The following is a 16,326-nucleotide window of genomic DNA, read 5'->3' as shown; positions in this document are numbered from 1 at the left end:
ACATATCATGTAAAAAGTAACAGAAGTTTAACAGAAACATCAGATCCAATTATGAAATAAAACAAATATAAATGTATTCTTTTACGAATCCTCTTTCCAAAAATGCAGAGAATATCATATGTACAATAAATCAGCAATAATCATCATAAGAGCTTAAGATTTGCAACAGGTGCAGAACAGAAATAGGACATGCAAAAATAATATATGCAAATACTGATACCATCTCAGTGACAGCAAAACAAACTTCCTCCAATGCCAAACACTTTGTGAAGTGAGACAAATCCCTAAAAAAATAAAACAAAAAAAACACCTAGAACCTACCCATGTCATACCATAACAGCAGTAACTCTCAGGACTCAAACAGCAGCAACCTTATCTAAAAAAAAGGCAGCAAATATTTTCAGTGGCATGGGATCTTCTTAGTGTTTGGGTAATTGCCAGGCTCTTGTGGCCTGGTTTGGCCTCCTGTTGGAAACAGGATGCTGGGCTTGATGGACCCTTGGTCTGACCCAGCATGGCAATTTCTTATGTTCTTAAGGCAAATATTATACCAAGCGCCAGAACACTAATACACTATGTAGTGGGCATACAGAACAAGCTGAACTGCTACAAATCCCTACTGAGAAACTACACACTAGCCAAAATACTGCACTTTTGTCACATATGTGCAACAAAGACAGAGCCCTACCTAATGCAGGATAAGGAACTACAAATTAGAAACAAACACACAGACACAACTGAAATGAAAAACCTGAGAAACCAGCCTCAGCCTCTGTGAACACTGGAATACTGAAGAAACAGCAAAATACAAATATATGAGAAATGCACATTCCCAAAGATGGCATATTCCAATTGCTGAACGTCAAAATAATTTTTTTTACCTTTGTTGTCTGATCTTATTTTTCTAATCGGTTGGTCCCAGTCTTTGTTCCCCTTGTCTTTCCTAGTTCCCTTTTCAGGGTCTCTTTTATTCTTTCTGTTTCTTCTTTCTCCTCTTGCCTTCTTTCCTTCCTCTTTCATACACACACACACACAGGGGCCAATGCAATATGGTGCGCTGAGTCGAGCGCACTGTTAACGAGCAGGTGGACGCTGGTAAAAAAGGCGCTAATCAATCCCCTAATGCAATAAGGAGATTAGCGCCTATTTAAGAGTGTCTAACGCAGAGTGAATGCAATAGCGCTCTTCACATGCAAGGCCGTAAGGCCCGCTCAGAGAAGATGGAGTTTCTTTTTCAGGCAAAGCCACCGACTCCATCGAGCGCTTCAACATTGTTTGAGCCAGTGCCATCGACCTCTCACCAGCAGCAGGAAACGGGTGCTCCCCACCTGGCACCATCTACTCCGAAGGCATCGACTTCTTCCTCTTCGGCTCTGGAGAAGGACCGAAGAGAACAATGAAAAGCGTCCGCACCATCATTGGAAGGCTCAGTCTGCTGATACAGGCAAGCCATCGGCATCAACAGAGCCACCGACAAAGAAATCCTGTCCAGAGATGGCCCCATCCTCCTCTACGACTGGGTCACCAAAGTTTTCCCCACCTTCATTGGTGCCGGGAGCCGCAACTCCATTTTCACCGGTGGACCCTCCGGCTACGCCAGTGCTGCCTCCTACTGCGGAGCTGGGGTTGCACGCCCCAGGCTTCCGCGAGGAATTGGATTGGATGATCCAAGAGGCCATCAGAAAGGCACTGCAGGGCTTCCAACCTCCATCAACACCGGCACCGATGCCAGCCCCAGTTGCCGACCCGATTCCCACGGCGCTCGCACCGCTACTTGGCAGGCTGGATGCGTTGATCGGTGCCCTTCCACTGGTGGAACCGAGGACACCGGTATGTCCAATGCCTTCCACCCCGATTCCTTTGTCATCAGAGGACGAGGAAACACCAAGGTCAGAACCTATGCCCGGGCCGTCTAGGATCTTACCACCGACTCGCCCATCGATATCACTGATTCCATCGGTACCTATTCTGCCATTGATACCGCATCGTCCTCGATCGGAGCCACCATCGATGCCGTCTGTGCCTCGGCCTGATCCTTCAGGAATAGCACCATTACTTCCCTCTGGAGATCCTATGGGAGCCGATGATCAACCTTACGATCTACTTTAATAGTAGAGTTTAGCCTGGAACAGGAAAAAAATGTGGTACTTCGGAAGTATTTTAGGAATAAAGAATTCAGTTTTTGTGGCCAGAGAATTCAAGTGTTTCCAGATGTATCCAAGGATACACAATCAAGGCGGAAACAGTTATTATTGAGACAGAAGGTTTTGGCCCTTGGGGCAACTTTCTATCTCAAATTTCCCTGCAAGTTTTTGGTTACCTATAAAAAAAAATGTTTGTTTTCTTAGAACCTATCCACCTTGAAACTTTTCTTGCAGATAAACGAGGACAGGACATAGTAACAACCCCTGTAGTTGGGAATATTTAACTGGCATATAATATAAGGCTCATCTCCTAGTATAACATGTTAATTTTTGTGTTATTTTTCTTTAAAAGTATTTCCTTGGTTGGCTCCCCTATTAAGTGGCTGGTATGTTTGTGTTTATAATTATAATTATTGTAAAAGTATTTCTGTTAGAAGAAGTGATGATGTAAATCAAACTTTTCTTATTTCATTTGCATTGTTAAAATGTCAAGAAATTTAATACAGTATAAATTTAAAAAAAAAAAAAACCTTACGATCCTTGGACCGATGATTCTTCTCAGGATACTGATGATCTACCTTCAGAGCCATCTCCCCCTGAGGAGAGAAGACGTTCTCCTTCAGAGGACCTGTCCTTTATTAGTTTATAAAGGAAATGTCTGAAGCCATACCATTCCAATTTCAGACAGAAGAGGACTCCAGGCACAAGATGCTGGAAGTGCTCCAATTCGTAGATGCACCCAAGGAGATCATGTCCTTACCTGATCATGAAGTCTTCCTGGACTTGCTGAAGAGGAATTGGGAGCACCCAGACTCTGTACCACTGGTGAATCGAAAAACAGATGCCACCTACCTGGTCCAAACAGCCCCTGGTTTCCAAAAACCACAGCTGGATCACCATTCTATGGTTGTAGAGTCAGCCCAGAAAAAGGCTCGATCTTCTAAGCCTCATTCTTCCATACCTCCAGGGAAAGAACAGAGGTTCCTGGATGCATTTGGCCGTTGTGTTTTCCATGGCTCAATGCTTATTTATCGCATTGCTTCCTACCAGTTATACATGACCTATTTAAGAAGATCCAGGATTTCTTTGAGACTTTACCCGACCAGCTTCAGGATCAACTCAATGCCCTGGCTCAGAAGGGTCTAGATGCTGGCAAGCATGAGGTCCGCGCTGCCTATGACATTTTTTACACTGCTTCTAGGGTGTCCGCAGCGGGGATTAGTGCACGAAGATGGGGCTGGCTGAAGTCCTCTGACTTAAGACCAGAAGTTCAGGACCGATTGGCTGACCTGCCCTTCGCTGGAGATAATCTCTTCGGGGACAAAATCCAGGAGACTGTAGCACAGCTCAAAGACCACCACGAGACGCTACACCAGCTTTCATCGGTGCTTTCTGATTTCCCATCCACCTCTAAAAGGACATTCCGAAGAGACTCTAAGCGGCCGTCCTTCAAGCCACGGAGATATTATCCTCCTGCTACTTGAGGTCACCCCTCCAGACCTTACCAGAAAGGTCAGGCCAGACAATCCCGGCCTCAGAAAACTCAGCCAGCCCCTCCACTGGGCAGAGCTGCTGGATTTTTACTCCTCTCTAGAGAGCATAAGCCAACCTCCTCTACCGTCCGTACCCGTCGGTGGTCGGTTGTGCCACTTCACCAACCTATGTCACACGATCACTTCAGATCAGTGGGTACTCACTGTACTGACTCAAGGTTACCGCCTCAATTTCCTGATTGTACTGGCGGACTCCCCACCTCGGCTTACGAGTTAGAGCTGACCTAGTCAGAGCTCTCGACTGTTCTGTCGGCCAGAGCCCTTAGAAATGGTTCCCTTGACTCAGCAGGGGAGAGGGTTCTACTCCCAGTATTTCCTAATCCCAAAAAAGACCAGTGGCCTCCAGCCTATTCTGGATCTCCATTCCTTAAACACATTTCTTCACAAGGAACAATTCAGAATGTTGTCCCTGGGCACCATGCTCCCTCTCCTAAAACAAGGGGATTGGCTCTGCTCTCTGGACCTTCAAGACGCTTATGCCCATATTGCAATCTTCCCTCCTCATCGCAAGTACCTGCGATTTATAGTAGGTCACGGGCACTATCAATACAAAGTACTGCCATTCGGCCTGGCATCAGCAACCCAAGTTTTCACAAAGTGCCTAGCAGTCGTTGCTGCACAGTTACGCCATAAGGGCGTCCCATGTCTTCCCAAATCTAGACAACTGGCTAATAAAAAGCCAGTTCAGACAAGGAGCCTTCGATCTCACTATACGGCTTCTGCACTCACTGGGGTTTCTGATCAACTACCCGAAATCCCACTTAACACCATCTCGCCTTTATAGGAGCAGACCTGGACACCAGAGTGGTCAAGGGGTTCTTACCCAATGACCGCGCAACCACGCTGTCCAACCTCACCGGCTCTATCCGCCATCGTCAAACAGCCTCTGCTCGCCAATTCCTCACATTGCTCGGTCATATGGCATCAACAGTCCACGTGACCCCAATGGCACGCCCAGCCATGAGGCTGACTCAATGGACTCTAAAATCTCAGTGGCACCAGGCCTCACAGCCACTTTCATCCCTTGTCCACATAACGAACCAACTTCGTCTGTCCCTTGCCTGGTGGACGCACAAAGCCAACTAACAAGCAGGTCTTCCCTTCCAGCAACCAGTTCCTCAGGTGACCTTAACGACGGATGCCTCCAACCTAGGTTGGGGAGCCCATGTCGAAGGTCTTCAAACCCAAGGGATTTGGACAAAAGCCAAAGCAACCTATCAGATCAACTTTCTAGAGCTTCAAGTGATGCGGTACGCCCTTTATGCATTCATGGACTGCCTATCCAACAAGGTCGTCTTGATTCAAACAGACAACCAGGTAGCAATGTGGTACCTGAACAACCAGGGGGGCACAGGCTCTTATCTGCTCTGCCAAGAAGTGGTGCAGATTTGGGCCTGGGCCCTGTCGCATTCCATACTACTGCGAGCCACTTATCTGGCAGGCACACAGAATGCAGTGGCAGACCACCTCAGCCGAAATTTCCAGCCCCACGAGTGGTCTCTGGATCCCTCTGTTGCGAGCAGAATCTTCCACCGGTGAGGTCAGTCGAACATCGATCTCTTTGCATCCAATTAGAACCGCAAAGTGGAACGCTTCTGCTCCCGGCACAGGGACCAAAGAGCACCAACTATGGATGCCTTCGTCCACCCCTGGAACACAGGCCTGCTATATGCATACCCTCTGATTCTGCTATAATAAGCAAGACTCTCGTGAAGCTACAACAGGACCAAGGCTCAATGAAACTCATAGCCCCGTATTGGCCACGCCATGTCTGGTTTCCCATACTTATCGACCTATCTGTCCAGGAACCCATTCGCCTGGGCACAGCGCCCAACCTCATAACACAGAATCATGGCAAGTTGCACCACCCAAACCTCCAGACCCTGTCCCTGGGCCTGGATGTTGAAAGGTTGATACTACAGCCCCCTCTATCTTTCTAGTAACGTCTCTCAAGTCCTCGTAACTTCACGAAAGCCTTCCACGCGGAAGTCCTACCGCTCTAAGTGGAACAGGTTTACCATGTGGTGCACACAGGCTTTCATCCTTTTTCTTGCCCCACACCAAAACTCCGACTATCTCTGGCACCTCTCGGAATCTGGTCTCCAGACTTCCTCCATACGAGTACACCTCAGTGCCATCTCTGCTTACCATCAACCCCTTGTGGGTCGCTTCATGAGAGGCTTATTACAGCTTAAGCCTCCTCTACGACAACCGGTCATGGCATGGAACCTCAATGTAGTACTTGCAAGGCTCATGCGTCCTCCTTTTGAGCCCCTGCACTCCTGTTTACTCAGGTATCTTCCATGGAAAGTAATTTTCCTGGTAGCTATCACATCTGCTCGCAGAGTCAGCGAGTTGCAAGCCCTTGTAAAGTACTCGCCCTACACAAGGTTCCTCCATGACCGGGGGGTTCTCCACACTCACCCTAAATTCCTTCTTAAGGTGGTAACGGATTTCCACTTAAACCAATATATTGTCTTGCCCACTTTCTTTCCAAGGCCTCACACTCACCCGGGTGAGTGAGCTTTGCACATCTTTGACTGTAAACTTGCGCTTGCATTTTACTTAGACAGCACCGCAGACCACAGAAAGTCCACCCAACTCTGTTTTTGACAAAAACAAGCTTGGAGTTGCGGTGGGCAAGCAGACTCTCTCCAACTGGTTGGCAGACTGCATTTCATTCTGCTACCAGCAAGCAGGCCTTCCACTTCAGGGACGAACAAAGGCACACTCAGTCAGGGCCACAGCAACGTCAGTAGCACACTACCATTCAGTACCAATTGCCGACATCTGCAGGGCTGCGATGTGGAGCTCTCTCCACACCTTTGGAGCCCACTACTGTCTTGACAAGGCTGGACGACAAGACTCCATTTTTTGCCAGTTCGTCCTACGGAACTTATTTCCAGTGTAAAAACCCAACTTGTCCTACCTCAACCCGCTGTGAATCTCAGACTGCCTCATTGCCAACAGCACCCCAGTTGTTGTGCCTGTTGCACATGTTGTGTGCTGCTTGGCCTACTTCATTATGAATTACCCATATGTGAGGACTATCATCCTGCTTGTCCTGGGAGAAAGCAGAGATGCTTACCTGTAACAGGTGTTCTCCCAGGACAGCAGGATGTTAGATCTCATGAAATCCACCCGCCACCCCGCGGAGTTGGCTTCAATACCGTTTTCTTATTTTATTTTTCACTCGTACTTTTTACTACAAACAAGACTGAAGGGGGACCCTGTGTATGCCAGTCAAAGTTCTAGATACTTTGACAAAAGTATTCCATGACAGGGCTCCATCTGATGATGTCACCCATATGTGAGGACTAACATCCTGCTGTCCTGGGAGAACACCTTTTACAGATAAGCAACTCTGCTTTAAGCAATTTCTGCACAATCAAAAGGACTTTAAAATTAACCCATTGCTGTATCGGAAGCCAATGAAGTTTGCATTAAACAGGGGTAATATGGTCCCTTTGATTTTTCCCTTCAATAAACTTTGCAGTGGCATTCTGTAATAACTGCAGAGGTTTAAAAGAAGAAATTGGCAAGCCCAAATATACCGCAGTACAATAGCCAAAGGAAGAAAACATTATGGCTAAACAAAAATTAAAGTAGTCCAAAAGGTATTTGAGGCCATAAAAACCCGTAATTTAAAAATCCCAGTTCTAATCACTGATTTAATGGGATAATGGAAGGATAGTTGTGAATCCAACTACACTCCCAGACTTTAACATGTGGAGAAATATGAAAAATGGTATTATCTAGAGCAGTGGTTCCCAACCCTGTCCTGGGGACCCCCAAGCCAGTCAGGGTTTCAGGATATCCACAGTGAATATGCATGAGAGAAAATTTGCATGCACTGCCCCCACAACATGCAAATTTTCTCTCATGCATATTCATTGTGGATATCCTGAAAACCTGATTGGCTGGGGGACAAGGTTGGGAACCACTGATCTAGAGGGATGGTGGCAGGGACAGGTTTACTATAAGACCACTGTATAACAAGAAATTCAGTCTTTCCAATGTTAAGAGCCAATTTGCTATGGTGGAACTATTCTTTTATGGTAGAGAGACAAATTTCAATCACTTTCTCAGTGACAGCCTAATTAGAATGTACACATATGAAAAACTGATCATTCACAAAACTTCTGTAACTATTACGAAGGGTACCAAGAATCTTGCAGATTGGGGATAAGTAAATATTGAGCAACAAGGATGATAATGAAGAACCTGGAGCACACCTGTAGGAAGTGGGTTTGATCAAGACTCGCAATTAGACATTTTCACTTGTGCACCAAACCCTGTCAAATATGATTTAAACCACTGTAAAACTGTACCTGTGATACATGTCTCACTCAAACGAAAAAGGAAAATACTATGGTCAATAGTATCGAAGGTTGACAATATGTCCAAAAGAACAAGAATGTAACGAATGCCAGCATTCATCCGCCTTTGACAGGAATCAGAAAAACCAATAATGTTTGTGTTTACTGTCTGCCTGAACCCAAACTGATAGGGGTTGAGAATTTAATTATCTCTAACAAAATCAGTCAACTGTTTTGAGAGAATAAATTCCAATACCTTAGCCTAAAATGGCAATGATGATATAAGCCTATAATTGGCTATATCAGTTGGATCTAAACCCTGTTTCTTTAATAAGGGTTTGATCAATGCTTATTTCAGGCAGGGATGAACCATCCCTTCATTCAAGGAAAGATTGATTATAGATGTTAACGATGGAGCAATTAAATCCCTAATAGATTTAAAAATAGCCGTGTTATAATTGTTGAGTAGACAAAAGGAGGCATTCATTTTGGCAACACCTTGAGAATCCTCTGTAACTGACATGTTGACAAACTAAGACCAGAGTAGTCCAGGAAAGTTGAAATAATTAAAATACGAACAAGAAACATTAGTAAATATAGGGCCTCATTTACTAAGCACTTTTCCCATAGACACAGAATGGGAGAAAAGCTTAGTAAATCAAGCCCATATATACTAAATTGGAGACCTTAGCGGTGAATCCCCTCAAGAAGGCATTAGCATCTGGGAAATTTGAAACAGTGGAAGAACCATAAGAACAAAAGAAATTGCCATGCTGAGTCAGACCAAGGGTCCATCAAGCCCAGCATCCTGTTTCCAACAGAGGCCAAAACCAGGCCACAAGAGCCTGGCAATTACCCAAACACTAAGAAGATCCCATGTTACTGATGCAATTAATAGCAGTGGCTATTCCCTAAGTAAAATTGATTAATAGCCATTAATGGACTTCTCCTCCAAGAACTTATCCAAACCTTTTTTGAACCCAGCTACACTAACTGCACTAACCACATCCTCTGGCAACAAATTCCAGAGCTTTATTGTGCGTTGAGTGAAAAAGAATTTTCTCCGATTAGTCTTAAATGTGCTACTTGCTAACTTCATGGAATGCCCCCTAGTCCTTCTGTTATTCGAAAGTGAAAATAACCGAGTCACATCTACTCATTCAAGACCTCTCATGATCTTAAAGACCTCTATCATATCCCCCCCTCAGCCGTCTCTTCTCCAAGCTGAACAGCCCTAACCTCAGCCAGATGTTGAAGACTGCAAAGAGGTAGTAAGGTTTGGAGCAATTCTAAATAGTTCCCATGAATTAAAGCCAACTGACTGAATGCGCTTAGCATAGTAATTCTTTCTGGCTTCAGTTACTTTGCATTTATAATCCATTAGTAATTCTGAAAATGTGGTACCAGACCTATTTAAAAAATAGTTAAACAAGTTTCTTCGCCGGGCATTCATGTCTCTCCTTCGAGCTCACAAACTTCATCTGACCACTAGTGCCACTTGCATCAAATGCCAAGCTGCAGATGGTACCCTATCCCACCTATTTTGGAGCTGTGATAAAGTGCAGGCCTACTGGCGCGGTGTCTTGAACTTTCTCAACAACATCTTAGCCATGACTCTATCAATGCACCCAGCTTTCTGCCTTTTTGAGGTGATGGACGCTCTGCCGGATTCCATTTCCAGCAAACAGAGGGTGTTTCTGCAGCAAGCCTTTTGGCTGGCGAAACAAGTGACACTGGACATGTGGTTAAAGGAAGACCCACCTTCCATGATGTCCTGGAGAGTGAAACTACATCGCGTCGCAATATATGAACATATCACAGCACAACGGTCAACCCTTGCCAAATATAAGGAGATCATGGATAAATGGTCGGCGTTCCTCCTGTCTTTAAGCGTCAAAGCCCGGAGCAGGTTATTTGTGATATCGTAAAGCCTACCACATACACCCCAAATGACACCGGGACTACAATGCATTTCTGCTTTATATGCCACACAATGTCCAGGAGTGTACCCCACTCCAGAGGCTAATACAAGTCAACGTAACACCATGATACCCACCACTTTCCACCAGGACATTGGTACTTATCCCACTAACTACGTTATGGCGGATGGAATGATACTGTATTTAACTTTCATAATGAGGCTGGGGGGGTAGGGGGGGATCCAGATGTTTTCTCAATGTTGTGTTCTGCTTTGCAGTATGGTTATTACATTAAAAAATTGAGAAAAAAAGGATTAAAAAAATAGTAAAACCTAATATTGTTTAAAATTGTACAAAAATATGAAGATTTATACAAATGTACTACAACAGGGGTTAGGCAACTCTGGTACACGAGTGTTTCATACAGGTCTAGTTTTCAGGATATCACCAATGACTATGCATGAAAAGAGATTTGCTTACAGTGGAGGCCATGTAGGTAAACCTTTCACATGCATATTCATTTTGGATGTCAGAGAGTGATATCAGAAGCACTGAAGCCTCTAACTTCTTTCATAAAATAAAATGTTTTCTGTTTTAAAAAATGTTTTCTGTCCTCAGAAACTGTTGAAGAAAATCACTGAAAAAAGTCAAGGATACAACATATTTCACTTGGAAAAACTTTATGCGTTACTCAGTCAGTGTATCTATCGACATCGTAAAGACTATGACAAGACACAGTTAACACAGGTAAATGTTTTTTTTTGGGGGGGGTTCTTTACTTTTAGCTGGTATAACCCCCTCATAGTATACATAGAATAATAGAGGTTCTGATGCCTGTTTAGGAGCCAAGCACCAGCCTGTGTGGGTTCATGTCAATAAAACAAAATGGTCAAGCAGAGAATTTAGATAATGAACCTAGCCCCAGAGTCAAGAGCATTTCTCAGCGGAACAGGGAAAGCCACACAACAAAAACACTTCTTTCCTTTCTGTGACACATCAGACTGCACCCCAGTAAACACAAGTCCTTCAACCTGACTTCTTTGAATGACAGACTCCTCTCACAAATCCATACCTTGGGATTATGGAAAAAGAAATCTCACTCAGAAGGTATCTTCAGCCATAGAAACTTTTTTTATTTTTTTCTGATCTGGGGCTCCAGCAGTCAAAAAAAATTATTAATATATCTTTGAGATTTATGTATTCATAGGTTCAACACAGCCTAGTGCAGTGTTACCCAACATTCTCCTGGAGGCACACCTAGCCAGTTGGGTTTTCAGGATTGTCACAATGAATATGCATGAGAGATTTGCATACTCTTGAGTCTCCAGTGTATGTAAATCTATCTCATGCATATTTATTATGTATAGCTTGGAAACCTGACTGGTTAGGTGTGCCTCTAGGAGAGAGTTGGAAAACACTGGCATAGAGGTAGCAGCAATAACAAAACACTCTTCCTCTAAGTCTTCAGTTAAATTTAAAATTTGTAATTCTATACCATAGTGACAAATGTAAATTCTTCCTCAAAAGAAATGATATTCAAAACTCACAAACTCCTACAGAATTTATTTAGGGTAAGGGATATGACTCCAGAAATGCTAGTCCATGGTGAAGTTGGTATTCATGGTTCCTCCTAGATGGTCAGGTGGCATTGTCAAGCAGTCTAGTCAAGGCAATCTGGATCTCTGTCCAATGGACTGCCAAGGAGGAGAGAGAAATTTCCCCACTCTAGCAGTAATTCACCTTCTTACCTAAAGATGCACCTTCATATTCCAATGAGCACACTGCCACTAGAGGTTCTGTGTAACACTCCTAAAACATCTACAAATTCCAACAATAAACTTTCATAAACAATATACATCACAAATAATCCAACACTAGAGATAAAGTGAAAAATTGCAAAATACTGTATGGATATATTACTTGAACATCTCCATCACTGTCTATTTAAAAATACATTTTTTATTAGTTTTTGTAAAGGAAGTTTTTGAGACATTCCTGGGTTTTTTTAAATTTCAAAGTTTGCTTAGTTTAGGCTGCAAAGTTGCAGATAATAAAGTTGGTGAGATAAACATGTAAAATAACACCGGGCTAATATCATCACACCATTAACCAACAAATATCTCCAAATACAAAAAATGGTGTTTTCAGATTCTAAAAAGATTTTTTATTAAACACAATACATAACACCTCCTCACAGTTTTTCACATAACACATCAAACATACAATAAAATTAAACCCCCCCACCCCCAAAGTTCGTATGACCCAACTAGGACCTAGTTTCAACGAATCCACTTCGTCTTCTTCAGGGGACACCCTATTTAAAAACATATTACCCCCCACATCTTCTATAAGACATCAAATACACAATATCTGCAAAAAATGAAACACAATACATTACCTTTGTCATATACAACCAATTATTACTTGTTTTCAGTACAAAAATATGCAACAATGTATTTTATTCAATCATTTACACAATCCACCCAATATAGCTAAAAACTTTTATTAATTTCAACCAGTATAATAATTATATTCTTTTAAATTGTATTTCATATTAGCTTAAAGAGCACTACTGCCTACAAATTTAATATAATCACTTACCTATTTGCCACAGCCACCAATACTTTTATAAATGTGAACCACTCTCCACACTGCCAGAAAACTCCTAACAGCCACCAGCACCAACATGCTTTCCTCAATATGATATTATAAATCCACTATTTTGCCTTTCACAATATGACTTCTGCATCATATATATAACGGCAGACTTGCTCTGAAGGACAAATAGAAATAAGATATAACCATACAATAATACCGGTCATTTCACAAAAAATAAATCCCATCAATCCACAACATTGTTACCAAACACTCACCTCTATACATATTTCTTCAAAAAATTATTTCGCATTACATTTAAACCATCTTTCACGACGACTCCACATCTTTCCTTTAACATATACATATTGTTTGTAGCGCAATCTTAAAGACAAGTTATCCGACCTGCCTTATGTCGGAGATAATCTGTTTGGCGAACAGATTCAACGGACAGTGGCGGAACTAAAGGACCATCATGAGACCCTAAGACAGATCTTTCTTATGCCTTCCGACTAGTCTAAACAGCCCTTCAGGAAGGACTCTAAAAAGTCCTTTTTCCACCCAAAGAAGTCCTACCCGCCACCAACCAGATCCCGTGCCACGAGACCATTTCAAAAAGCACAGTCTCGTCAAACACGTAAACAAAAGCCACAAGCAACTCCTCAACCAGGGCCTGCTTCAGGTTTTTGACTTCCACCTAGAGAGCAGCAGCCAGATCCCACTGCCTCACATACCAGTGGGAGGTCGATTGTGCCACTTTCTCAACATATTGCACTCAATCACCTCAGACCAATCGGTATTGGCAATAATTGCTCAGGGTTACCATCTGAACTTTCTCTCCTTGCCTCCGGACTCCCCACCTCTGCCGATGTGGAGAACATCCGATCACTCCATTCTTCTAGATCAAGAGGTCTCCCTCCTTCTCCAGTCCAACGCAATAGAACCCGTACCATACTCTCAGCACGGCCTAGGGTTCTATTCCCGGTACTTTCTAATCCCCAAAAAATCGGGAGGCGTTCGTCCTATTCTGGACCTACGTGCCCTCAACAAGTACCTCCTGCAAGAGAAGTTCAAGATGGTCACCTTGGGCTCGCTTCTTCCTCTTCTACAAAGAGGAGACTGGCTCTGCTCTCTGGACCTCCAGGACACATACACTCATATTGCGATAACTTCATCTCATCGAAGATAACCTGAGGTTTCTAGTAGGCCCCAAGCATTATCAATACAGAGTGCTTCCATTTGGCCTAGGGTCTGCGCCACGAGTCTTCACAAAATGCCTCGTAGTCGTTGCAGCCTTCCTCAGGACTCAAGGTGTTCACATCCACCCCTATCTGGACGACTGGTTAGTCAGGGCTCACACTCAGCAAGCTGCTCTGTCGTCCCTCAATCTAACCTTCCACACCTTAATTTCATTAGGATTTCTCATCAACTATGACAAATCCTATTTAGTCCCATCTCAAACCTTGTCGTTCATTGGGGCAGACTTGGACACCTTGCAGGCAAAGGCTTTCCTGCCTCGACAGCGAGCACTAACTCTCGTGTCTCTTCCTCACCAGCTGCAGTCTCAGCACTCTGAGACTGCACGCCAATTTCTCATCTTTCTGGGACACATGCCGTCCTCAGTCCACGTCACACCAATGGTGTTATGATTCCTGCCCGCGGAGCTTCTCTCCGCGAGCAGGCCTCGCCACCTTATCTGGTCCCCTGATACGGCTGGACGCCGCCAGCTCCGTTTGCCGTGGCCGTCTCCCTCCCTCCGCAACAGGACGCCACCGACACAATCCTTTGTGGCCTGGAGGCCGCAGCAGCTTCTGCCCTGCTCGGCAGGGCCGCCCCCGCCGAGCAGTCGTGGACGCCGATGCTCGCGGCAGGGCCGCCGTCAGTACCATCTTGTCGCGGCCTGACCCGCCTCAGTGACCCACGCCCTGGAGGCACTGCTTCCCTGCCTCCTCTTCGCAGCCTGAAGGCCGACCTGAAGCCTGCCTCCGTGGCAGGGAGCCACCGCCGGCCTGTCTTCACGGCTTGAGCCGCTGATGCGATCCTCGGGGTCCTTCCCAGATGGCAGGAGGCCATCCTTTGGCCTGCCTGCTCCTTCATGCTCCAGCGCGGCCAGGTGCCACTGTCCATGGTCCTGCTTCTTGCTTCAGCCTTCTTTTAGGCGCCGGCGTGTGCCTCTTCACAGCTTTTAAAGGGCCAGCCACAGGAATTGTTGTTGGCTCCACCTCATGATGACTTCCTGCTTCTGCCCTATAAAGGGATTCTTCGTCAGTCTCTCAGTGCCTTCGGATCGGGTTCCACAGTTGCCTGTGTCTTCAGACCGGTCCAGGTCCTCAGTGGTCTTCTCTTGCTTTGATGGCTTCGTGTTCAGTGTCTTCGTGTTCCTTGTTCCCAGTCCTGGTGTTGCTCGAGTCCGGATGTCCGTGTCTTCAGCTGTTTCCATGTTTCAGATGTTCCTTGTCCAGGTCTTCAACGTCTTCAGGTTCCTGACGTCTTTTGTCCCAGTCTTCAGATGTCTTCAAGTTCACGGTATCTGATGTTCCATGTCTCCGTGTTCCAGAGGTCCCTTCTCCAGGCTTCCTCACGTCTCAGCTTTCCTGGTGTTCCAGCCCTCCTTGGTGTTCGTTCTTGCTCCGGAGCCTTCTGTTCTGCCAGCCATGGATCTCTGGGTTACGCAGCTTCGTCATGGGAGATGCCGGCAATGGACTGGTGTCCTGTGCTCCTGAGCCGTCTTGTCCTGCCAGCCTTTGTGGTGCTTCGGATGACATCTGGCTCCGTCGTCTAAGTTCTGCCTCGGCTGGATTCTTCCCTGCGCTTGTCCCGCTCTCCTCGTGGTCTGTGACCAGCCTCCTTGGGCTGTGTAGGGCGCGCAGTGGGACAGGGTGGTCCGCGACCAGCCCATTGGGTCCGCCCGTGAAGGTGGGTTGTATAGGGTGCCCTGAGAGACAGTGCCAATGTCTACCCTCCCAGCTTTTCGTCTTGTCAGGACTTCGTCAAGTTCCTCATCTTGTCTCTGATGTCATCGCAGCAACCCTGGTCCGTGATGCCATTGCATCAGTCCCTCGTCCGTGATGTCTTCGCATCAGCCTTGGTGTCATGTCTTCGTGTCAAGGACTCTGCCCTCATCCTCGTTCCGGCCTGCCGCCCATTGCCATACCCAGCAGCAGGTCTGAAAGGGCTTGGAACGGTCGGAGGACTGTTCATCAATCAACATTGTGTTGTTGGTTGTCTGGGGTGTGCAGGTCCGGTTGAGGGTCAGACCTTGTATCCTAGTCCTTGCGTCTGCCATGTCTTGCCATGTACCCATGCTCGCACCAGCTCACCTCCCACAGTTTGGCTTGGGGCTCCTCCCTGGGTCATGCCGTGGCCCAAGGGCTCACAACCCTGTTTAGAGACAACCGTGCCTCGGAGAGTGACGGCCGACGAAGGTCGTGCTCGTAACAAATGGCCTGCTTGGCCATGAGACTCATGCACTGGACTCTGAGGTCACAATGGACTCAATCCATTCAGCCCCTGTCCACCGTTGTCCACGTCACCGACTCACTCTGTCTGTCTCTTGCCTGGTGGAAAAATCAGATCAATCTCCTCCAGGGTTTGCCCTTCCAGGCTCCAGGCCCTCAAGTCATGCTCACCACCGACGCTTCCAACCTCGGCTGGGGAGCCCATGTGGCCAATCTGCAAACACAAGGATCTTGGTCTCCAGAGGAAGCCAAACACCAAATAAATTTCCTGGAACTTTGAGCAATCAGATATGCTCTCAGGGCTTTTCAGGATCGCCTCTCAAATCAAGTCATCCTGA

General features: G+C 45.6%; 1 protein-coding gene across 1 annotated transcript in view; it reads left to right on the top strand.

Moving 5' to 3' along the window:
- Nucleotides 1-16,326, top strand: part of ATAD2 (ATPase family AAA domain containing 2) — a 471,993-nt gene that overhangs the window by 428,529 nt on the left and 27,138 nt on the right. The window contains exon 27 of the mRNA XM_029591972.1: nt 10,554-10,682. Coding sequence (XP_029447832.1) covers nt 10,554-10,682 — 129 coding nt within the window. The remainder of the gene's footprint in view (nt 1-10,553; nt 10,683-16,326) is intronic.

Source organism: Rhinatrema bivittatum, chromosome 2 (assembly GCF_901001135.1).
Source record: "Rhinatrema bivittatum chromosome 2, aRhiBiv1.1, whole genome shotgun sequence".
NCBI classification, from domain to species: domain Eukaryota; kingdom Metazoa; phylum Chordata; class Amphibia; order Gymnophiona; family Rhinatrematidae; genus Rhinatrema; species Rhinatrema bivittatum.
This window is presented reverse-complemented; position numbering and strand designations above follow the sequence as displayed.